At 44.6% G+C, this 25778-nt stretch overlaps 1 protein-coding gene across 5 annotated transcripts in view; it reads left to right on the top strand.

The window, feature by feature from the left end:
- Positions 1 to 25778, top strand: part of LOC137376028 (glutamate receptor 1-like) — a 311401-nt gene that overhangs the window by 165646 nt on the left and 119977 nt on the right. For all 5 annotated transcript variants that reach the window (XM_068043983.1, XM_068043981.1, XM_068043982.1 and 2 more), the window contains exons 3-4: positions 19314 to 19553; positions 21877 to 22061. In XM_068043983.1, coding sequence (XP_067900084.1) covers positions 19314 to 19553; positions 21877 to 22061 — 425 coding nt within the window. The remainder of the gene's footprint in view (positions 1 to 19313; positions 19554 to 21876; positions 22062 to 25778) is intronic.

Genomic DNA, 25778 nt, shown 5'->3' with positions numbered 1-25778 from the left:
ATGCGTTCAAATCCTCTGAAGAAGGAATTTTCCTCCACACAAGATCAGGGGGCAGGTTGTTCAACCTTGCCCGTCTAAGAGCGAAGTCCAAAGTACGGAAAGTCCTCATCAGAGAACTCCTCTTTGCTGACGATGCTGCTTTGACATCTCACACTGAAGAATGCCTGCAGAGTCTCATCGACAGGTTTGCGTCTGCCTGCAATGAATTTGGCCTAACCATCAGCCTCAAGAAAACGAACATCATGGGGCAGGATGTCAGAAATGCTCCATCCATCAATATTGGCGACCACGCTCTGGAAGTGGTTCAAGAGTTCACCTACCTAGGCTCAACTATCACCAGTAACCTGTCTCTAGATGCAGAAATCAACAAGCGCATGGGTAAGGCTTCCACTGCTATGTCCAGACTGGCCAAGAGAGTGTGGGAAAATGGCGCACTGACACGGAACACAAAAGTCCGAGTGTATCAGGCCTGTGTCCTCAGTACCTTGCTCTACGGCAGCGAGGCCTGGACAACGTATGCCAGCCAAGAGCGACGTCTCAATTCATTCCATCTTCGCTGCCTTCGGAGAATACTTGGCATCAGGTGGCAGGACTATATCTCCAACACAGAAGTCCTTGAAGCGGCCAACACCCCCAGCTTATACACACTACTGAGTCAGCGGCGCTTGAGATGGCTTGGCCATGTGAGCCGCATGGAAGATGGCAGGATCCCCAAAGACACATTGTACAGCGAGCTCGCCACTGGTATCAGACCCACCGGCCGTCCATGTCTCCGTTATAAAGACGTCTGCAAACGTGACATGAAATCGTGTGACATTGATCACAAGTCGTGGGAGTCAGTTGCCAGCATTCGCCAGAGCTGGCGGGCAGCCATAAAGACAGGGCTAAATTGTGGCGAGTCGAAGAGACTTAGTAGTTGGCAGGAAAAAAGACAGAGGCGCAAGGGGAGAGCCAACTGTGCAACAGCCCCAACAAACAAATTTCTCTGCAGCACCTGTGGAAGAGCCTGTCACTCCAGAATTGGCCTTTATAGCCACTCCAGGCGCTGCTTCACAAACCACTGACCACCTCCAGGCGCGTATCCATTGTCTCTCGAGATAAGGAGGCCCAAAAGAAGAAAAAGATTAGAAAAAATAATCAAGGAAAGAATTAAAGGCAGTTGGAGAGGTCTGCATTAATTAAGGAGAGCCAGCACAGATTTGTAAAAGGCAGATCATGTTTGACTAATCTAATTTATTTTTGGTGGAGTAGCAGGGAAGGTTGATGAAGGGAATGCAGTTAATGTTGTCTATATGGATTTTAAGAAAGCGTTTGGCGAAGAACCACATAAAAGGCTGGTTAACAAAGTTGAGGCTCATGGAATAGGAGGATCAGTGTCAGATTTGGAAAAAAAATTGGCTTAAGGAAAGAAAACAGCAAGTCATCATATCTGGTTGTTTTTCAGACTGGAGACTGGTAGACAGTGGTGTTCCCCAAGGTTCAGTGCTAGGGCCACTGCTTTTTTATATATGTGAATTGGATATTGGAATACAGAGTAAAATTTCAAAATTTGCAGATGATACCAAACCAAACTTGGAGGTGTGGCAGACAGAATGACACCAATCAACTGCAACAGGGCATAGATAGGCTAGCAAAATGTGCAGACATGTGGCAGATGGAACTTAATACAGAGAAGTGTGAGGTGATGCATTTTAGCAGAAGAGATAGGAAGAGGCAATATAGACTCAAAGGCACAGTGCTAAAGAGTGTGCAGGGGCTGAGAGACCTGAGGGTTCATGTGCATAGATCTTTGAATGTGGCAGGGCATATTGAAAGAGTAGTTAGCAAAGCATGTGGGATCTTGGGCTTAATAAACAGAGATATCGAGTACAAAAGCAGGGAAGTTATACTGAGCCTTTATAAAGCTTTGGTTAGTCCATAACTAGAGTCTTGCGTCCAGTTCTGGTCACCACACTTCAGGAAGGATATGAGAGGTCTTGAGAGGGTGCAGAGCAGGTTTACCAGAATGATTCCAGGGATGAGGGATTTTAGCTACAAGGTTAGATTAGAGAAGCTGGGGTTGTTCTCCGTGGAGCAAAGGAGATTGAGGGGAGATTTGATAGAGGTGTACAAGATTATGACAGGCTTAGATAAGATAGACAAAGAAGAACTGTTCCTATTAGCTGATGGCACAAGGACTAGGGGACACAGATTTATGGTTTTGGGCAAGAGATACAGGGGGGATTTGAGGAAGAATATTTTTGCGCAGCGAATGGTAATGAGCTGGAACTTGCTGCCTCCGGGGATGGTGGGAGCAGAGACAATGAATGATTTCAAAATTAAATTGGATGGGCACTTCAGGGAAATAAACTTGCAGGGCTACAGGGATAAGGCAGGAATGACTGGATTGCTCTACAGAAAGCTGGCATGGAGTCGATGAGCCCAATCACCTCCTTCTGTGCTGTAATGACTATGACTGTAAGGTAAGTAGGGTTCATTCTGGTAACTGGGATTCATACTGACAACTGGGGTGCAGCCGAATTTTGCGAGTAGCAATCAGAATCCTGTTAACTACTGTTACAAAGTTCAGGGAAATTCCCACATTTTGGTCTATTCATTACTTAATCATCATTAGAAATGGTATTTCTATTAGATTATTTGGTATTGATGGAAGCTTGTGCGGTCATTCTGGAGACTGTTCCAGGCCCTGCTTTGTCTTTGTCACTTTAATGTTACATGCAATTTACATGCAATTGGATTTGTTGTTGATCTCTGGAGAATCTTTCACATAATTCAAGTTGAAACATTAGCTAAACACAATGCAATCTTATGTCGTTTGTTTTTGTTTTACTTTGCTAATGTTAAACAACTATTAAAGACTTTATTTACAGCCCTAAAGAGCTCACTCCCATTGCGATTTCACTAATAATTTATTCAGTACAAGAAATGCTAGCAAATTTGCTCTTGTTTAAATAGCTGTGAGTAAAAATAGTTCACAGCTTTGATCAACAATGAGTACAATGTATATCAGAGCTCTAACATGTCTACACTTGAGGAGACCCAAGTTATTACCCCAGCAGCAGTTAGGAGGTGATTGAAGGTTCTGTGAGAGATGGATTATAAAAGTGGGGAGAAAGGGAACGAGTGAAGGGGTTTTGGAAAAGAGGGTGAGCGGTGTGATGGGGGAACAGGATGATGGGTTCTACACTAGGCCAGTAAAAGATGTGAGCTGGGAGGTCAGCTAGAGGACAAGGTGTCAGAGGCCATGAAAGGATGTAGAGAAAAAGAATTCTTAAATCAGCTTGTTGGGGACATGTCAAAAGGAAGAAAGGACTTGCATTTATGTCATGCCTTTCACGACCTCAGGATATCCTAGAGTATTTTGAAACATGGCAGCTAATTTGGGCACAGCACGAATCCAGAAATGGTAATGAGATGTGACCATAACATATGTTTTTAGTAATGTTGGTTGCGGGATAAATATCAGCCAGCGCACCGGGTTGAGCTCCCGTCCTCTTCTTTGAAATAGTGGCCGTGAGATCTTTGACAAACACCTGAGAATGCAGACAGGACCTTGGTTTAACGTCTCGTCCAAAAGACAACATCTCCGACAGTGCAGCATATCCTTCGTGCAGCACTGGGAGTGTCAGCCTAAATTATGTGTTCTAGTCTCTGGAGTGGCAGTGAAACCCACGACCTTCTGATTCAGTGGTCAAGCTTACTCATGGGATTGGAAAACTGAAAAGATATATTATTACAATTAGTAAAGGGTATGTTATTACAAGAGTACTGCTAACTGAGTCACGGCTGAGGATTGCAAGAGGGGAGTGAAGGAAGAAATGCAAACATCAGATGAGGGAATAAAGCAGATTCAAATGGGAGGCCAACACTGATGATTAAATCACATCAAAAGGCAAAAATAATGGAAGCCAAAGTGCAGAAAATGCATGGTAGAAAGTGACAAAATGTTGGGGAGATGAGCGAGGGACTTCAGTGCATCAGGAGCTGCCATTAGTCTCAGCCTGATGTTCAAGGTAGCCCAGTAGTCATCTAGTGTGATCATCACCAGTCTTATTTATGTGAGCTCTGCCGCCTGCCGTGTTGCATCTCTTTTGGCCACTGTTAGATTTATTTAATAATTTATACATGGTATTTCATTTAATTGGAGCACTGCTTTATATTGGCAGTGGCTTCACAGGATGTGATCCTCATTAGTGTTGTCAGCAGGGGATCTCAGTTGCTGACATCTCTCATTGTGTGAAGTTCTGGGCCGCACACTCAGTCGGGAAGCTCTCCATCTCAAACCCAGAATGGACTGTGGAATGTGACAATTGCAGCCTTTACATCTAACGATGGATATCATGCGAATTTTGGAACTGAGGATGGTTATAAATCAGCATCTGGCAATCCAATCACCTGGAGAGTTGAAGCAAATTCTTCCAGTGCTTGATCTCTTTAGTCTTGCATTTCTTAATTTGTTTTCTACCAAATATTTCATTAAAATAATAATTTACCCTTTTATTTTTCTAATCCCATTTGTAAGTTTTATTTCCCTCCTGTTGCTGCATCAAATCATCTCTGCTGGTGGAGAAGACATGAGGAAAGCTACTGCCTGAACCTATCAGTGCGGAGAGGACTCAGGGCTAACTGGTGCCCAGATTTCCTGTTGGGTTGTGGCTTCCAATCAGTACCTAGCCCATTGTCCTCCTAACAGTAGTCGGGTCTATGTTCTCGCTTACCACTCTAGAATTCTTCAAATACCTTTATTCATGTAAATCCCTCGATCATCATTTCCCTAAACAGGACAAGCCAGGTACCTACAAACAGGACTGTCCCGGCAGACTCATTCCTTCAGCCTGTTCCTGCCCCACTGAACTTATTTCTTCCTATCTTGACTCTTATCTTTTCTCCCCTGGTCCAGTCTCTTCACACCTACATCCGTGACTCTTCTGACGCCCTACGTCATTTTGACAACTTCCAGTTTCCTGGCCCCAACCGCCTCCTCTTCACTATGGACATCCACACTCTCTACACCTCCATCCCCCAACAGGACAGTTTGAGGGTTCTCCGCTTCTTCCTTGAACAGAGGCCCGACCAGTCCCCATCCACCGCCACCCTCCTCCGCCTGGCTGAACTTGTTATCACATTGAACAACTTCTCCTTCAACTCCACTCACTTCCTTCAAGTAAAAGGTGTTGCTATGGGTACCTGCATGGGTCCCAGTTATGCCTGTCTTTTTGTGGGATATGTCGAACATTCCTTGTTCCAGTCCTAGTCAGGCCCCCTCCCCCAACTCTTTTTCTGGTACATTGATGACTGTATCGATGCCATTTCCTGCTCCCGCCCCAAACTGGAAAACGTTATCAACTTTGCTTCTAATTTCCACTCTTCTCTCACCTTTACCTGGTCCATCTCCGACACTTCCCTTCCCTTCCTCGACTTCTCTGTCTCTATCTCTGGGGATAGGCTGTCTGCTAATATCCATTATAAGCCCACCGACTCCCACAGCTACACTTCTTCACACCCTACCTCCTGTAAGGACTCCATTCCATTCTCCCAGTTTCTCCGTCTCTGACACATCTGCTCTGATGATGCTACTTTCCATGACAGCGTTTCTGATATGTCTTCCTTTTTCCTCAACCGAGGATTTCCCCCACTATGGTTGACAGGGCCCTCAACCGTGTCCGGCCCATTTCCCACACCACTACCCTCACCCCTTCCCCTCCCTCCCAGAAGTGCAACAGGGTTCCCCTTGTCCTCACGTTCCACTCCATCAGCCTCCATATCCAAAGGATCATCCTCTGCCATTTCTGCCACTTCCAGCGTGATGCCAATACCAAATGCATATTCCCCTCCCTTCCCCTGTCAGCATTCCGAAGGGATCATTCCCTCCGCGGCACCCTGGTCCACACCTCCATTACCCACACCACCTCGTCCCCTTCCCACGGCACCTTCCCCTGCAATCGCAGGAGGTGTAATATCTGCCCATTTACCTCCTCTGTCCTCACTATCCCAGGCCCCAAACACTCCTTTCAGGTGAAGCAGCGATTTACTTGTACTTCTTTCAATATAGTATACTGTATTCGCTGCTCACAATGTGGTCTCCTCTACACTGGGGAGACCAAACGCAGACTGGGTGACCGCTTTGCAGAACACCTCCATTCAGTGCAAAAGCATGACCCCGAGCTTCCAGTTGCTTGCCATTTCAACACTCCCCCCTACTCTCATGCTTATATCTCTGTCCTGGGATTGCTGCAGTGTTCCAGTGAGTATCAACGCAAGCTCGAGGAACAGCATCTCATTTACCGATTAGGCACACTACAGCCTGCCGGACTGAACATTGAGTTCAATAATTTCAGAGCATGACGGGCCCCCCATTTTACTTTTATTTTTAGTTACTTTTTCTTTTTTCTTTTTTTTGTGTTTATTTTATTTTATCTTAGTTTGTTCAGTTTGCTTACCCACTGCTTTTTTTCCATGTTTGTGCTGTACTAATGCTCTGTCTTTCAACACACCATTGACATATTGTTTGCCTTTGCTCCATGACCTTCTGGTCGGTTATTCTCTGTGACCTTGTCCTATCTACACCTTCTCCTTTGTTATCTCTTGCCCCACCCCCACTTGCTTAAAACCTTTCACATTTCTAATATCTGCTAGTCCTGAAGAAGGGTCACTGACCTGAAACGTTAACTCTGCTTCTCTCTCCACGGATGCTGCCAGACCTGCTGAGTATTTCCAGCATTTCTTGTTTTTATTTAAGCCAGGTATCTATCCTTGGCCTCCTCCTATATCTCGTCTACATGCTACCCCTTGGAGACATCATCCAAAAGCATGGCATTAGTTTTCACATGTACGCTGTACGCTGATGACACCCAGCTCTACCTCACCACTGCTTCTCTCAACTCCTCCACTGTTGCTAAATTATCAGACTCTTATCCGACATCCAGTACTGGATGAGCAGAAATGTCCTCCAATTAAATATTGGGAAGACTAAAGCCATTGTTTTCGGTCCCTACTCCAAACTCCATTCTCTAGTTACCAGACTCCTTCCCTCTCCCTGGCATCAGTCTGAGATTAAGCCAGTGCCTTTGCCACCTTGGTGTCACATTTGGCTCTGAGTTGAGCTTCCGACCTCATTTTCTTACCATTATTAAGACCTCCTACTTCCACCTCCCTAATATCGCCCAACATTGCCCCTGCCTCAGCTGATCTGCTGCTGAAACCCTCATTCATGCCTTCATTACCTCTAGACTTGACTTTTCCAACACACTCTGGCTGGTCTCCCATATTCTACTCTCTGTAAACTTGTGGTCATCCAAAACTCTGCTGCCCATGTATTAATTTGCACCAAGTCCTATTCCCCTATTGCCCCTGTTTCTGTTATTTACTGAACCCAAAGCACATGATTTCCAGCCAAGGTTGTTTTCAAACAACATCTCAGTGTCCTTTCAGTGAACTGTCAACAACAAAGCATTTATGAAATCTTCAGCCTTCCAATGAATCCATCTCCACAATTTAAATGAGTCCTCAAAAAATACAAAAAAAGAAGCATCTTCATAAAACCTCAGACAGCAAATATACAGTACTGATAATATAATCCCACAATAATAATATACTCCCACCTCAAAAATACAATCCCATCCCAATATTATGATCTCATCCCAAAAATATAATGCCATTACAAAGACATAAATCCATCTCAATAATATGCTCTCACCCCAAAAATATAATGCCATTCCAAAAACACAATTCCATTTTAATAATATGTTATATTCCAGATAACCAGCTGGTAAAGGATAGAACTGGAGCCAATCTTTGTACACTTTGTATTTATTTACAGAGTTGCACTTCACAAGCATACATCTCCCAAACCAACCATGACAGTTTTAGTCTGTGACTATTTATAGGCATTCAAGTGAATCACAAGTTAATGCCCGCCACCTGCAAACTATTAAACACAATTATTACACAATTAACATAATATAATGAAATCCCAAACTTTAACCTCTCATCTCTGACTCAGAATGTGATGGATTTGAGCCCATAAACCAGGCTGAAACTCCCACTGCGGTTCTAAGGGAGCGCTGCACTGTCAGAGGGGCAGTACAAGGGGGAGCATTGTACTGTCAGAGGGGCAGTACTGAGGGAGCGCTGCACTGTTGGGATGGCAGTACTGGGAGAGTGCTGCACTGTCAGTGGTGCGGTACTGTAGCGAGCACTGTACTGTCGGAGGGACAGTACATAGGAACATAGGAAATAGGAGCAGGAGTAGACCATTCAGCCTGTCAAGCCTGCTCCGCCATTTAAACAGATCATGGTTGATCATCTACCTCTACGCCATTTTTCCCACTATCCCCATATCCCTTGATGTCATTATTATCCAGAAATCTATCGATTTCTGTCTTGAACATGGTCAATGATTGAGCTCCACAGCCCTCTTGGGTAGAGAATTCCAAGGATTCAAAATTCCTCCTTATCTCAGCCTTAAATGGTCTGCCTCTTATTCTGAGACTGTTCCCCCTTGTTCTAGACCCACCAGCCAGAGGAAACATTCTATCCACATCTACCTTGTCATGCCCTAGAAGAATTTTGTGTTCTTCAAAACCCTAGAGAATACAGGCACAGTTGCTGCAAACTCTCCTCATAAATCAATCCCACCATCCCAGGGATGAGTCTGGTGAACCTCCACTGCACTGTCTCTATGGCAAGTACTGAGGGAGCGCTGCAGTGTCTGTGGGACAGTATCGAGGGAGTGCCGTAGCATCAGACAGTACTGAGGGAGTGCTGTACTGTTGGCAGGGTAGTACTGAGGGAGCACTGTTCTTTCGGATGAGCAGTACTAAGAGAGTGCTGCACTGTTGGAGGTGCTGTCTTTCAAATGAGTTATTAAGTTGAGGCCCTGTCTGCTCTAAAATATCCCACTATTTCAAAGAAGAACAGTGGACTTCTCCTGGTCTCCCCGTCAATATTTGTTCACTAAAACATATTATCTGGTCATTGCCACATTGTTGTTTGTGTGACTGTGCTGTGTGCAAATTGGCTGCCAGATTTCCTACATTACAACAGTGACTACACTTCAGTAAGCACTTAGTTGGCTGTAATGCACTTCGGGACATCTTGAGGTCATGAACCACGCTATAGAAATACAATTTCTTTCCATGTGAAATGAGCTGAAGTGATCAGACTGAACTCAACCTCCTAATTGTGCGAGTCTCCGCCCAGTCTTTGGGACCAATACAAGTTCCAGCAATTTTAAACACAGGAAATACTGGAAATACTCAACAGGTCAGGCAGTGTCTTGGGTGAGGGAAACAGAGTTAATGTTTCAATAGATGATATATCATCAGAACAAAGAACAAAGAACAGTACAGCACAGGAACAGGCCATTCGGCCCTCCAAGCCTGCGCCGATCTTGATGCCTGCCGAAACTAACACCTTCTGCACTTCCGGGGCCCATATCCCTCTATTCCCTTCCTATTCATATATTTGTCAAGATGTCTCTTAAACGTCGCTATCGTATCTGCTTCCACCACCTCCCCTGGCAGCAAGTTCCAGGCACTCACCACCCTCTGTGTAAAAAACTTGCCTCGCACATCCCCTCTAAACTTTGCCTCTCGTACCTTAAACCTATGTCCCCTAGTAACTGACTCTTCCACCCTGGGAAAAAGCTTCTGACTATCCACTCTGTCCATGCCGCTCATAACTTTGTAAACCTCTATCATGTCGCCCCTCCACCTCCGTTGTTCCAGTGAAAACAATCCGAGTTTTTCCAACCTCTCCTCATAGCTAATGCCCTCCAGACCAAACAACATCCTGGTAAACCTCTTCTGTACCCTCTCCAAAGCCTCCACGTCCTTCTGGTAGTGTGGCGACCAGAATTGCACACAATATTCTAAGTGTGGCCTAACTAAGGTTCTGTACAGCTGCAACATGACTTGCCAATTTTTATACTCTATGCCCCGACCGATGAAGGCAAGCATACAGAGCTAGAAAATGTTAGAGACATGACAGATTTTACGCAAGTGCGGAGGCAGGGAAAGGGGGAGAGGGGAGGAAAGAACAAAATGGAAGGTCTGCGTAAGGGTGGGAGGCAGGAGAGATCAATTGAAGAGCAGAATCATTGGCAACACCTGCAGTCCGCAGTAAAGGGAACTGTGTTCATGATCTGAAATTGATGTTGAGTTCGGAAGGCTGTAAAGGGCCTTATCAAAAGTTCAGATTCTGTTCCTCAAGCTTCTAGTGAGCTCATTAGAACAGTGTAGGAGGCTGAGAACAGATAGGTCAGAGTGAGAGTGGAATGAAAAATTAAAATGAAAGCTCAGGATCACGCTTGCGGACTGAATAGAGATGTTCAGCAAAGCAATCACGTAATCTGCATTTAGTTCTACCAGCCCTCTTGTGCTGTGGGAAATGCCTGGGGACAATTTTGTGGTATAACGAAATAGTTGACATTTTAATGGAAATGAGTTGTGAATAGACTCGTTCAATTGGATTTGCTATGGGTTGGCAAGAATGATTAATGTGTCTTTGACCTGAACCTGCATCAAATTCTCATCTCACAAAGGCATGGGTGATTTGTTGGAATCTGTGCCTGTTAATAATAAAGGAAGTATTATAGTATTCACCTATGATTAGCGTTCGATATGCATTTAACATCAGTTGAGGTGTCCAACATTAAACCAGCCTGAACACGATCAATTCAGAGGATTTTATGCCCATGGTACTGAATGAAGTATTGGTTGAAAACCATTTAGGACTTGATTGGACCAGAGTTCAAGTCAACAATCACATAGATTTGAATTGCTAACACTGCTTTCTTCATTCATTTCACACATGAATAAAATCAGAATAGTCAATAGGACACTCACAAGTTTGTGATAATACAGCAGCTGGTTTCAACCTGATCAGGCATGTTTCAGCCTCAGCTGGACTCAGGGATAGAATTGAAGAGTAAAGAAGTTATGCTAAACTTGTATCTAACTGTGGTCAGATCACACGTGGTAAAAGGGTATAATTCTAGTCACCATATTACAAAAAAAGATATAGAGGCTCTGGAGAAGGAGTTAAACAGATTTACAAGGATGATACCATAAATGCAGGGGTATACCTATCAGGAGGATGAACAGGCTGGGTTTCAATTCTCTTGAAAAGTGAGAGCTGAGTGGTGACCTAATAGAGATCATTAAATTTAAGAAAGGTTTGAGAGTAGGCACAGAGAGAATGTTTCCACTTGTGGAGAAGAGCATAACTAGAGGCCATCAATATATGATAGTCACCAAGAAATCCAATGGGGAATTCAGAATAAATTTCTTTACCCAAAGAGTGGTGAGAATGAAGAACTCGCTAACACAGAGTGGTTGATGCTAATAGTATAGGTACACTTAAAGGGAGGCTAGACAGGCATATGAGGGAGAAGAGAATAGAGGGTTACGTTGATAGAGTTAGATGAGGAAAGATGGGAAGAGGCTCAAGTGCCACATAAATGCCAGCATGGACTGATTGGACTGAATGTCATTGTTTTTTTAATCATTCATGGGATGTGGGCATCGCCGGCCAGGCCAGCATTTATTGCCCATCCCTAATTGCCCTTGAGAGGTAGTGGTGAGCTGCCTTCTTGAACTGATGCAGTCCTTGTAAGGTAGGTATACCCACAGTGCTGTTAGGAAGGGAGTTCCAAGATTTTGACCCAGTGACAGTGAAGGAACGGCGATATAGTTTAGTTTAGAGATACAGCACTGAAACAGGCCCTTCGGCCCACCGAGTCTGTGCCGACCATCAACCACTCATTTATACTAATCCTACACTAATTCCATATTCCTACCACATCCCCACCTGTCCCTATATTTCCCTACCACCTACCTATACTAGGGGCAATTTTATAATGGCCAATTAACCTATCAACCTGCAAGTCTTTGGCATGTGGGAGGAAACCGGAGCACCCGGAGGAAACCCACGCAAACACAGGGAGAACTTGCAAACTCCACACAGGCAATACCCGGAATTGAACCCGGGTCCCTGGAACTGTGAGGCTGCGGTGCTAACCACTGCGCCACTGTGCCGCCCAATGTTCCATGTCAGGATAGTGTGTGACTTGGAGGGGTACTTGCACGTGGTGATGTTCCCATGCATTTGCTGCCTTTGTCCTTCTAGTTGGTAGAGATCGCGGGTTTGGGAGGTGCTGTCTAAGGAGTCTTGGTGCGTTGCTACAGTGCATCTTGTAGATGGTACACACTGCTGCCACTGTGCGTCGGTGGTGCAGCGCGTGAATGTTTGTATATGGGGTGCCAATCAAGTGGGCTCCTTTGTGCTGGCTGGTGTCGAGCTTCTTGAGTGTTGTTGGAGCTGCACCCATCCAGGCAAGTGGAGAGTATTCCATCACACTCCTGACTTGTGCCTTGTAGATGGTGGACAGACTTTGGGGAGTCAGGAGGTGAGTTACTCACTGCAGGATTCCTAGCCTCTGACATGCTCTTGTAGCCACAGTATTTATATGGCTACTCCTGTTCAGTTTCTGGTCAATGGTAACCCCTAGGCTGTTGATAGTGGGGGATTCAGCGATTGAATGACAAGGGGAGATGGTTAGATTCACTCTTGTTGGAGATGGTCATTGCCTGGCTCATGTGTGGTGCGAATGTTACTTGCCACATATCAGCCCAAGCCTGGTCTTGTCCAGGTCTTGCTGCATTTCTACACAGACTGCTTCAGTATCTGAGGAGTCACGAATGGTGCTGAACATTGTGCAATCGTCAGCGAACATCCCCACTTCTGACCTTATGATTGAAGGAAGGTCATTGATGAAGCAGCTGAAGATGCTTGGGCCCAGGACACTACCCTGAGGAACTCCTGCAGTGATGTGCTGGAACTCAGATGAATGACCTCCAACAACCACAACCATCTTCTTTTGCGCTAGGTATGACTCCAACCAGCAGAGAGATTTCCGCCTAATTCCCATTGACTCCAGTTTTGCTGGGGCTCCTTGATGCCAAGGGCAGTCACTCTCATCTCACCTCTTGAGTTCAGCTCTTTTGTCCATGTTTGAACCAAGGCTGTAATGAGGTCAGGAGCTGAGTGGCCCTGGCAGAACCCAAAGTGAGCATCACTGAGCAGGTTATTGCTAAGCAAGTGCTGCTTGATAGCACTGTCGGTGACATCTTCCATCACTTTACTGATGATTGAGAGTAGACTGATGGGGTGGTAATTGGTCGGGTTGGACTTGTCCTGTTTTTTGTGTACAGGACATACCTGGGCAATTTTCCACATTGCAGGGTAGATGCCAGTGTTGTAGCTGTACTGGAACAACTTGGCTAGGGGCAGGGAAGTTCTGGGGCACAGGTCTTCAATACTATTGCCGGAATGTTGTCAGGGCCCATAGCTTTTTTTGCAGTATCCAGTGCCTTCAGTCGTTTCTTGATATTACGCGGAGTGAATCGAATTAGCGGAAGTCTGGCATCTGTGATGCTGGGGACTTCAGGAGGAGGCCGAGATGGATCATCGACCCGGCACTTCTGGCTGAAGATTGTTGCAAATGCTTCAGCCTTATCTTTCACATTGATGTGCTGGGTTCCCCCATCATTGAGGATGGGGATATTTGTGGAGCCACCTCCTCCAGTTGCTTCTTTAATTGTCCACCACCATTCACGGCTGGACGTGGCAGGATTGCAGAACTTAGATCTGAGCCATTGGTTATGAGATCACTTATCTCTGTCTATCGCATGCTGCTTATGCAGTTTGGCATGCAAGTAGTCCTGGGTTGTAGCTTCACTAGGTTGACACCTCATTTTGAGGTATGCCTGGTGCTGCTCCTGGCATGCCCTCCTGCACTCTTCATTGAACCAGGGTTGGTCTCCTGGCTTGATGGTAACGGTAAAGTGGAGAATATGCCAGGCCATGAGGTTACAGTTTGTGATTGAGTACAATTCTGCTGCTGCTGATGACCCACAGCGCTTCATGGATGCCCAGTTTTGCATTGCTAGGTCTGTTTGAAATCTATCCCATTTAGCACGGTGATAGTGCCACACAACACGATGGATGGTATCCTCAATGTGAAGGCAGGACTTTGTCTCCACAAGGACTGTGTGGTGATGACTCCTACCAATACTGTCATGGACAGATGCATCTGCAACAGGCAGATTGGTGAGGATGAGGTCAAGTGTGTTTTTCCCTCTTGCTGGTTCGCTCACCACCTGCCGCATACCCCAGTCTAGCAGGTATGTCCTTTAGGACTCGGCCAGCTCGGTCAGTAATGTTGCTACCGAACCACTCTTGGTGATGGAAATTGAAGTCCCCACCCAGAGTACATTCTGAACCCTTGCCACTCTCAGTGCTTCCTCCAAGTGGTGTTCAGCATGGAGGAGTACTGATTCATCAGCTGAGGGAGATGCGGTAGGTGGTAATCTGCAGGAGGTTTCCTTGTCCATGTCTGACATGATGCCATGAGACGTCATGGGGTCCGCAGCCAATATTGAAGACTCCCAGGGCAATTCCCTCCTGATTTTGTACCACTGTGCCGCCACCTCTGCTAGGTCTGTCCTGGCGGTGGGACAGGACATACCCAGGGATGGTGATGGTAGTATCTGGGATATTGTCCGTAAGGTATGATTCCGTGAGGGTGACTATGTCAGGCTGTTAATTGACTAGTCTGTGGGACAGATCTCCCAACTTTGGCACAAGCCTCCAGATGTTAGTAAGGAGGACTTTGCAGGGTCGACGGGGCTGGGTTTGCCGTTGTTGTTTCCAGTGCCTAGTTCGATGCTGGGTGGTCCGTCCGGACTTCTTATGATACAACTGAGCGGCTTACTAGGCCATTTCAGAGGGCATGTAAGAGTCAACCACATTGCAGTGGGTCTGGAGTCACATGTAGGCCAGACCAGGTAAGGACAACAGATTTCCTGTGCTGTAAACCCTTCTATGATTCAGTTCATCATTCAGTTGTTAGGTATGCACTGACTGAAGCTGGTCCAGTCAAGAGGCAGTGGGTTAGAATACATCTGTGTATGTGTCTGGTATTAGAGCAAAGCTTCAGAATCTGTACTTGGGAGGAAATCTCAGTGTCAGCTGGAAGCTGGACCATATCTGCGTTAATCCATCCCAGTTTTTCTCTTTATGTAGTTTAGAGAGTGAGAATACAAAGGGTTGGAAGTGATGCTGATGTTATCTAAAACTCTGGTTCGACCAGCTTCTGGAGTAGCTGGATTCAGTTTTGAGCATCACATCTCAGGAAGGATATATTGGCCTTGGAGGGAGAGTGGGGGCAGCGGGGGGAGTGCAGATTCACTAGAAAGTTACCAGGGTTAAATTATGAGGACAGGTCGCATAGATTAGGCTTGTATTCCCTCAAGTTTAGACGATTAAGGGCTGATCGAACCAAAGTGTTTAAATTGTTTAAAGGAGTTGATAGGATAGATAGAGAGAGACTATTTCCTGTGGTGGGGGAGTTCAGAACAAGGGGACATAACCTCACTCTAGGACATCCTGTTGCTGGGTGTGGGGTGGCAGGGGTTGGGTGGGGGGGGGGGGTTGTCCTCATGAAATAATAGAAGAACTTGTCTTCATTTAGCACCTTTCACAAGCTCAGGATGTCCCAAAGCACTTTACAGCCTTTGAAATGTGGGCGCTGTTGTAATGTAGGAAACATGATAGCCAATGTGCGCACAGCAAGATCTCACAAACCACAATGCAATAAATGACATGGTATTTGATTTAGTGATGTCGGTTGAGGGATGAATATTGGACACTGAGGAGAACTTTTCTGCTTTTCTTCGAAATTGTGCCCATGGGATCTTTACATCCCCTGAAAGGGCTTCAGCATAGCATCTCATCTTAAAGATCAATGACCTCAGCCCAGAAATACAGCCAGGCAGGCTCAGGTCCAGTTGGGTGGACGCAAGAGAATTCGATGAAACCGCACCTGGAGTACTAGGTACCATTCAGCCTCCGTACCTAAGGAAGAATATACTTTCCATAGAGGGATGCAACAAAGGTTCACTAGATTGATCCCTGGAATGAGAGGGCTGTCTTATTCAGAGATTTAAGTAGAATGGACCTATACTCTATGGCGTTTAGAGGAATGGGAGGCGATCACTTTGAAACCTATAGTGTGGGTAATTAATTTGAAGTGACGCTACATTGTTTTGTGTTAATTCCCCAGGGGCAGGCAGTGCCATGGGCCGCTACCTCTGTGGTATGCACAGCATTCCTCATTGATATCATTAAAGAACACTGCGCGAGCCACGCAGGTAGTGACCTGCGGTACTGTCTTCCCCCAAGGAATCGACATAGTCTGCATAGCACTGCAGCAAAAGGATTTCTCCCCGATAAGATCTCCCTAAGGGGGCTTCACAGGATAGGTGCTGAGGCCAATTCGGATTGAGAGGAGGAGAAATTGCTTCACTCACCGTGTTGTCAATCTTTGGAATTCTCTATCCCAGAGGGCTGTTCATGCCCAGTCATTGACTATATTCAGGGCTGAAGTTGATAGATTTTTGGACTCTAGGAAAATCAAGGGTTAGGGTCAGGGTGATGGAAACTGAAGTTTGGTTGAGGATCAGCCATGACCTTATAAGATGTAGGAGCAGGCTTGAAGGGCTATATGGCCTACTCCTCCTATTCGTTAAGTGCCAGCATTGTCAATGATGCCCACATCCCAAAAATGAATTATAATGACAACAACTTGTATTTATATAGTGTCTTTAACATAATAGAATGTCCCAAGGTGCTTCACCTGAGCTTTATAAACAAAATTTGACACAAAGACACTTAAGAAGATATTAGGGCCGATGGCCAAAGTTTGGTCAAAGAGGTTGGTTTTAACGAGCACTTTAAAGGAGAAAAGAAAGGTAGAGAGGCAGAGAGGTTTAGGAAGGGAATTCCAGAGCTTAGGGCCCAGGCAGCTGAAGGCAGGACTGCCAATGGCGGAACAATTAAAGGAATGCTCAAGAGGCCAGAATTAGAAGAACATATCTAATTCCAAGGCTTGTGAGGCTGGAGGGGTTTATAAAGATCGGGTAAGATGAGGCCATAGAGAGATTTGAAAACAAGGGTGAGAATTTTAAAATCGAGACATTGCTTAAATGGGAGCCACTGTAGATCAGCGAGCAAAGGGTTGATGAGAACTTCGTGCGAGTAGGGACACGGACAGTAGGGTTTTGAATGGCCTCAAGCTTACAGAGGGAAGAATATGGGCGGCCACCCAGGAGTGCATTGGAATAGTCAAGTCTAGCCATAACAAAGACATGGATGAGAGTTTCAGCAGCAGATGAGCTAAGTGTTACGACCTCAGCGAGACCGTTAACGTTAAAATATAAGATATGAACCCCCCCGACCAATTTAAAGAATTACACAACAAGTTTTCAAATTTTAAGACTTTTATTATAACAACTAAGTGAAAAGAAATCCCCATTAACGAAATAGTCTTGTGTAAGTACCTGATACCCCAAATTACAAAGAAAGGCATTTTCTTTACTTATTCAAAAACTTGTAAACCTCACCCAACACTTATACATTACACAGTCCACTTTGATGGCAAAATATTTGCGGTTAAAAGTCTCAAACTACTCCCAGTTGCAATGGATTGGATTTCCCAGTCCTTTCTCAAAGTCAATGTCCTCTTAGTTTGTTTCTCCGAGCACTTTCAACCTAGACGTCCATGAATAAGGTGACTCCTGGTGATCCTGTTGATCTTTTACTTTTCCGCGAACCTTGACTTTCAAAACAGGTTCAAGTTGTCGCAGCCTTTTGCTCTATCAGTTTTTTATTTTCCTGAGCGCAGCTGTTCTCTCTCCCTTGAGGCTCCCTGCTTCTTCAAAAAATCTGTTAGAGTTATCAGGAATCAAAAGTCAATAGTTCATTGTCCTTTTCCAATATGCAAAGTCCAAAAGTCTGGTTTCAGCAAAGCCACCTGGGCCTTTTCATTGCTTCCAGCTGCCTTGCACATTTGCATCTTCAGAATCACTGACTCCTTGTTTACGATCCGAAAGTCTGGGAGGGTGAAAACCATTGTTCTTCAGGTGCTATACCCTTGCAAAAAAGTCTTTGATCTGCGTTTTCTTTTGTCATGGTAACCAAGATTTCTGTCTCGTCTTTAAACAGATTTGATGTGAGGTCAACTGACTTCTCTGACTCCATCTTAAACTTTTAAAAATCACGGTTTTTAAAACACAATCATGTTACGATGTATCGCATTCATAACACTGAGGGAGAGCTGGAGTAGGGCAATGTTACAGAGGTAAAGATCAACAGTCTTAGTGATGACATGGATAAGTGGTTGGAAGCTCATCTCAGAGTCAAGTATGACATCAAGATTGCGAACAGTCTGGTTCGGCATCAGACAGTTGCCAGGGAGAGGGATGAAGTCAACAGCTAGGGAGCGTAGTTTGTAGCAGGGACTGAAGATAATGGCTTCAGCCTTCTCAATACTTAATTGGAGAAAATTTCTGCTCATCATAAATACAGCCATAAAAAGCAGGGAAGTTATGCTGAACCATTATAAAGCTCTGGTTAGAATATTGTGTCCAGTTCTGGTCACCACACTTTAGGAAGGAAGTGAAGGTCCTTGAGAGAGTGCAGAGGAGATTTACCAGAATGCTTTCAGGGATGGGGATTTTACTTACAAGGTTAGGTTGGAAAATCTGGCGTTGTTCTCCCTGGAGCAAAGGAGACTGAGGGGAGATTTGCTCGAGGTGTACAAAATTCTGACAAACTTAGATAAGTTAAACAAGGAAAAACTGTTCCCATTAACTGATGGTACAAGGTCTAGGGGACACAGATTGAAGGTTTTGGGCAAGAGATGCAGGGGGAATGTGCGGAAGAACTTTTTTACGCAGTGAGTGGTAATGGCCTGGAGCTCACTGCCCATGAGGATGGTGGAAGTGGAGACGATCAATCATTTTGAAAGGAAGTTGGATGGGCACTTCAGGGAAATAAACTTGCTGGGTCATGGGGATCAAACGGGGATGTGGGACTAACTGGATTGCTCCGCAGAGAGCTGGCATGAACTCGATGGGTTGAATGGCCTCCATATGCACTGTAAATGACTACATGACTCTATTCAGTACTGGATGCTGAACAAGTAATCTGATAATTTAGCAACAAGCAGAGATCTGTAATTCAAAGCTCCTATGCTTCACTCATTACTCAGTCATTAGGCTTTGATTGTTGAACCGAAACCGTTCTGACAGGACCCCAGCTGAAATGTGTATTTCTCAGAAGCTGACCAACTTGCTGTTTTCATTGTTGAGTTCTAACACCTATTTATTTCCGAATGAATTTGTGCTTTTTCAAAAGAAGCCTCTGAGTTTCTGTGTGACCAACAGAATGTCATTTGTATTTTTTTTCAGTCTGCTCGCTCTTTGCTCGCGGGGTCTACGCGATCTTTGGATTTTACGACAGGAAGACAGTAAACACACTCACATCGTTTTGTGGAGCTCTGCACCTCTCGTTCATCACTCCCAGCTTCCCCGTCGATACCTCCAACCAGTTTGTCATTCAGATGAGACCCGACCTACAGAATGCTCTTCTCAGCCTCATCGAACATTACAAATGGCAGAAGTTTGTGTATATTTACGATGCTGATCGCGGTAAATAAACTTTCATCCCATCCTAACATCGAATCATTTTACAACCCACGCTGTAACTATTAATGTAATCACAGTAAATATTACAACTCTCTCCGTAAATATTACCGCTCACTCATTAATATCTCCTCACACTTCAAGGCTTTCTTGATTCGGGAATTGTGTGAGATTGGAAATATGCTAATGTCACAGAGGGGAGAAAGCAGATAAACTGACAGGCCTTGTAGTGAACATTGGTTGTGGCTAAGTTACTAGAATCAATCATTATGGACAGAGTGACTGAGAATTTGAATAAATATCAGCTAATCAGAGACAGCCAGCATGGATTTGTTAAAGGTGTGTCATGTCAGACGAGAAAGGAGAAATTTGCAGAGCTATGGGGAAAGTGCAGGGGAGTGGGAGTAATTGGTTTGCTCTCGCAAAGAGCTGGTATAATCACGATGACCTCCTCCTGTGTGAGTCAATGATTGAATAATTTTATGACTAACCTAGTTGAATGTTTTTAACCGCCTTCTCAACTTGTCCTGCCAAGGACTTGTGTACATATATCCCCAGGTCTCACTGTTCCTGCAACCTCTTGAAAATTTTAGTTTATATTGCCTCTCCCAGTATTGGGGACAGGTGGTAAGTGGATGGGTGGCTTCAACTGACCGCAGATAGTGTTTTGTTAAAAATGGTATGTCAGTCCCTGAGTGTTTTTTAGGGTCAAATAAACAGACAAATGACAGGTTTTCTCGTAGGTGTTTTTAAAAAAAAAGACAATTTTTTTTATTTTAACAGCAAAACCCGAATTGTTCGCAACCTTCACCCACTCACATTTACACAAACGTAAAGATAGATAGATAGGTGGGAAAGGGTAGGATGCAGTTAAAGTCCAAAGTGATGTAAGAGTTCGTGGTTCACAGAAACCTGTTGAATCTTCTCAGGAGGAAAGTCTTTTCAAAGGAGCAATCCTGGATGTTTTTAGCCGTGAGCTTGCTGAGGTGTTGCAGATTTCTGGTGGTTACCTTTTTTAAGTTCTCTGCTGCAGCAAGTTGACATATAGTATCAGCAGCAGGGCTTCTTCCTTAGATGGACTGATCTTATAGTCTTTGGCTGTAAAGTGGCTTTCTGTGGTCTTTGGTTGATCTCTCCTCTCTCCCCAGAGGACTACCTTTTAAAGTAGAAATCCGTTGCATTTGAGTCTCTGTCAGATGACACAGCGCCCTCTCCCCTGGTGTGACCACACAATGATCCAGAATATGGAAACCATTGCTATCTGCTGGTGTCTGGATGGGGACCACTCTGTTACAATGGTGCTACTTCACACCTATTCATCTTGGTTTGGGTTGTGGTATCAGTCTGACTTAGAGAACCTTTGTTAGTTCAGTCCTGTAGATAGGAGTAATCAACATGTAATGGACTCCTTTCAATGTCAATGGGTTTTCCCAGAGCTAATTCAGATACCGTTAATGAGTTATATCTTTGCAGACAGTCTTGTTTATTGATAGTACAGGATGGGTCACCTGACCTCTACTCCATTTTGTCTGTGGTTCAGTTTAACAGTTGATTTTTTAATTTCATAATTCCTCCTGTTCATTGTTTATTTCATCCAGGCTCCTTCCACGCATGACCACATTCTTTCTACCAAAATGTATCATCTCACACTCCTTTGTTTGAATTTCACCTGTCTATGTCCTCCTGAAGTCTGTTACTGACCTCCTCACTGTTTACTCATTTCCAAGTTTCATTTCATGGGCAAACTTGATGTTATGCCCTCTATACTCAAGTCTAAGTCAATAATATATATCAAAAAAGCAGCGGTATTAATACCAACCCCTGGAGAACACCACCACATTTCTCTCCAGTCTGATAAACAACTCTCACTGCTACTCTCTGCTTTCTGTCTCTTAGTCAACTTGATATCCATGCCTCCACTGTCCTTTTAATCCCAAGAGCTTTAATTTTTTATCAAGTCTATTATGTGGTACTTTATCAAGTGCATTTGAAAGTCCATATAGACAACATCAGCTGCATTATACTCATTAACCCTCTTCATTACTTCATCAAAGAACTCAATCAAGTTAGTCAAACATTATTTGCTTTTAACATCTTTATTATCCCATGTTCTTCCAAGTGACGATTAATGTTAGCTCTGCACTATTTTTTCTCACCTGTGCTTAGGGAAGAACACAATAGATTTGAAAGGGAAAGGTTTTGAACTTTAACAGAAATCTTCCAGTATCAGTGATTTTGTGGAGAAGAGAGTGTTAGGGTCAGTTGAATGCTCCTTGTGCTTGTTGACAGAGTCCGTGTCGAACATTAATGTCTTTCTGCTCCTGCCCAGGACTGTCAGTACTACAGAAGGTGCTGGACACAGCTGCAGAGAAGAACTGGCAGGTGACAGCAGTCAGCGTTGAGACCACCACTGAAGAAGGTTATCGGATGCTCTTCAAAGATCTGGACAAGAGAAAGGATCGGCACGTCATCATTGACTGCGAGTCCGATAAACTCAGCACCATCATGAACCAGGTAACACTGGGCAGATGCCGGGCAGGGACCAGGCAAGGTCCAGGTGGGCGTCTGAGAGAGGGCATGGGAAAGAGGGTTGATCGGGGGAGGAACAACTGGATAAGGGAGGGCTGACGGGAATGGGTGGAAAGAGAGAAGGGGGCAAACAAGGGAGGGCGTGATCAGGGTGAGGGGGAGGAGATGGCAATGGGAAGGTTGACGAGGTTGCAGTCAAGGGTGGGTGACAAGCAGTGGCCAGCAGCACCCTATGGTTTGAATGTGGAGCCAAAAGGAGTAAGTATATTGTAAATTACTACCAGTCATATAGTGGTCTGAAATTGTCACTTTAAGAACCTCTGTTTTGATCCCTTGTAGACCTGGTCTTGCATTAGCTGCATTCAGAGAAACCTCAGACCCTTATTTACATATGCAAAGGACCTAATGCCCTTGGTCATCTAGTTTTTGCCTAGACTAATAAGGCTTACTTCCATCTTATAATGAATCTATGTTTCTTATCCAATATCAAGTCCCAGGCATCAATAACTGGTGGATTTGGTTTAAAAGGAGGAGATAATTGTGCCAGGCCACAATGGCATAATTCAGAATTCTGTCCACGTTTTATTTATATGTGGTTTCATTATTAAATCCTGTGTGCATGTTTTCTAATGGAAGCTTTCCTATGTAAACTTGTCACACTGTAATTTTCTCCTCCCACCAGTGGCAGAGCATGACACCTTTAGATGGAAAATATTGACAGGGAAATGCATGGAAACCACACTTTTATATATTAAGATATAATTAGTCTGTATTTATTAGAAATTATGGTTTGAAAAGAACGTGAACATTCTTCATGTGGCAATTGAGAGGTGAAGGAGTGACAGGAAACTGAGAGTAGTGGTTAATGGATGTTCTTCGGCCTGGAGGATGGTTTTTAGAGTTCCCCAGAGGTCAGTGTTGGGACCCTTGCTCCTCCTAATATAGATTAATGGCCCAGACCTTGGCATACAGAGTTATAATTTTAAAATTTGCAGATGATACGAAACTTTGAATAATTGTGAACTGTGAGGAGGATAGTGTAGAATTTCAAAAGGACATAGATAAGTTGGTGGAATGGGCGGACAAGTGGCCGATGAAGTTCAATGTGGAGAAATGTGAAGTGATACATTGTGGTAGGATGAACATGGCAAGACAATATAACATTAAGGGTACCACTCTAAAGGGATGCAGGAGCAGAGGGACCTGAGTATATATGTGCATAAGTCATTGAAGATGGCAGGACAGGTTGAGAGAGCAGTTAATATAGCATACAATATCCTGGGCTTTATTAACAGGGGCATAGAGTACAAGAGCAAGGGGGTTATGTTGAACTTGTATAAGACATTATTTCGGTCTCAGCTGGAGTATTGCGTCCAGTTCTGGACGCTGCATTTTATGAAGGATGTGAAGGCATTGGAGAGAGTACAGAAAAGATTCACGAGAATGGTTCCAGGGATGAGGAACTACAGTTATGAAGATAGATTGGAGAAGTTGGGACTGTTTTCCTTGGAGAGAGAAGGCTGAGAGGTGATTTGATAGAGGTATTCAAAATCATGAGGGGTCCGGACAGAGTAGCTAGAGAGAAACTGTTCCCACTTGTGAAAGGATCGAGAACAAGAGGGCACAGATCTAGCAAAAGAAGCAAAAGCGACATGAGGCAAAACTTTTCCAAGCAGTGAGTGGTTAAGATGTTGAATGCACTGCCAGAGAGTGTGGTGGAGGCAGGTTCAATTGAAGCATTCAAAAGGGAATTAGACTGTTATCTGAAAAGGAAGAATGTGCAGGGTTACGGGGAGAAGGCGGGAGAATGGCACGAAGTGAATTGCTCTTTCTGAGAGCTGGTGCAGACACGGTGGGCCAAATGGCCTCCTCTGCGTTGTAACCAATTTTGTGATTCTGTGAAGAGCAAAGGACCATTGATATCAGATTAAAGATAAGAGATTTAGAAGAGATGGCACGAGAAACTTCTTCGCACAGAGAGTTGTGAGGCTGTGAGATTTACTCCCTGGCTTAGTGGCTCAGGCAGAAACTGTGTCAACATTGAAGATTAAATCGGAAAAGGCAAGTAAATGCGATAAGAGTTTTGTGTATATATGTGAGTGTGTGCGTGAGTGTGTGTGTGTGGTCAGTGTAGCCACAGATAGAATGTTTTTGTGCCCCTGCCTAACTGTCTTCATCTGTGAATCTCACAGCCCCATGCAGCATATTTCCTGATGGCGATTGTACAGTCAGACTGGGATCAATAGGCAGACAGTCCTTGCTGCTGTGAATTGATAGAGGAGAGCTCCTTGTGGAGTCAAAGTTCACAATGGGAGCTGAGCCAATCTCTCTATCCACCAGACTCCCACGGTTAAAGTCCTACTTTGCTCAATCATGTTAAATTTCATGCACCGCAGACAGTCCTGTTTCTTGTTACGAGCAAGGTGGACAATGGGGACCCAGTGGATGTGGTGTACTTAGATTTCCAAAAGGCCTTCGACAAGGTGCCGCACAAGAGGCTGCTGCATAAGATAAGGATGCATGGCGTCAGGGGTAAAGTATTAGCATGGATAGAGGATTGGTTGACTAACAGGAAGCAGAGAGTGGGGATAAATGAGTGCTATACCGGTTGGCAATCAGTCACTAGTGGTGTGCCTCAGGGATCGGTGTTGGGACCGCAATTATTTACAATTTATATAGATGATTTGGAGTTGGGGACCACGTGTAAGGTGTCAAAGCTTGCAGATGACACTAAGATGAGTGGCAGAGCAAAGTGTGCAGATGACTGTGAAACTTTGCAGAGCAACATAGATACATTGAGTGAGTGGGCAAAGGTCTGGCAGATGGAATACAATGTGAATAAATGTGAAGTCATTCATTTCGGTAGGAGTAACAGTAAAAAGGATTATTACTTGAATGGTAAAAAGTTGCAGCATGCTGCTATGCAGAGGGACCTGGGTGTCCTTGTGCATGAATCGCAGAAGGTTGGTCTGCAGGTACAGCAAGTAATTAGGAAGGCAAATGGAATTTTGTCCTTCATTGCTAAAGGGATTGAGTTTAAAAGCAGAGAGGTTATGTTGCAGCTGTATAAGGTACTGGTGAGGCCGCACCTGGAGTACTGTGTGCAGTTTTGGTCTCCTTACTTGAGAAAGGATATACTGGCACTGGAGAGGGTGCAGAGGAGGTTCGCTAGGTTGATTCCGGAGTTGAGGGGGTTGGCTTATGAGGAGAGACTGAGTAGATTGGGATTATATTCATTGGAGTTCAGAAGAATGAGGGGGGATCTTATAGAAACATATAAAATCAAGAAGGGAATAGATAAGATACAAGTAGAGAGTATGTTTCCACTGGCAGGTGAAGCTAGGACAAGAGGGCATAGCCTCAAGATTAGAGGGAGCAGATTTAGGACTGAATTAAGAAGGAACTTCTTCACCCAGAGGGTTGTTAATCTATGGAATTCCTTGCCCAGTGAAGTAGTTGATGCTTCTTCAGTAAACGTCTTTAAAGCTAAGGTAGATATCTTTTTGAACAATAAAGGAATTAAGGGATACGGTGGGAGCGCGGGTAAGTGGATCTGAGTCCACGAAAAGATCAGCCATGATCTTATTGAATGACAGAGCAGGCTCGAGGGGCCGGACGGCCTACTCCTGCTCCTAGTTCTTATGATCTTATGATCTTATTCAGCTTTGGCAGGTGATGTCAGTGGACTTCAGAATTATCTCA

This window comes from Heterodontus francisci, chromosome 12 (genome assembly GCF_036365525.1).
Source record: "Heterodontus francisci isolate sHetFra1 chromosome 12, sHetFra1.hap1, whole genome shotgun sequence".
Lineage (NCBI taxonomy): Eukaryota > Metazoa > Chordata > Chondrichthyes > Heterodontiformes > Heterodontidae > Heterodontus > Heterodontus francisci.
The sequence above is the reverse complement of the archived record's forward strand: the minus strand, read 5'-3'. Positions and strand labels throughout refer to the sequence as shown.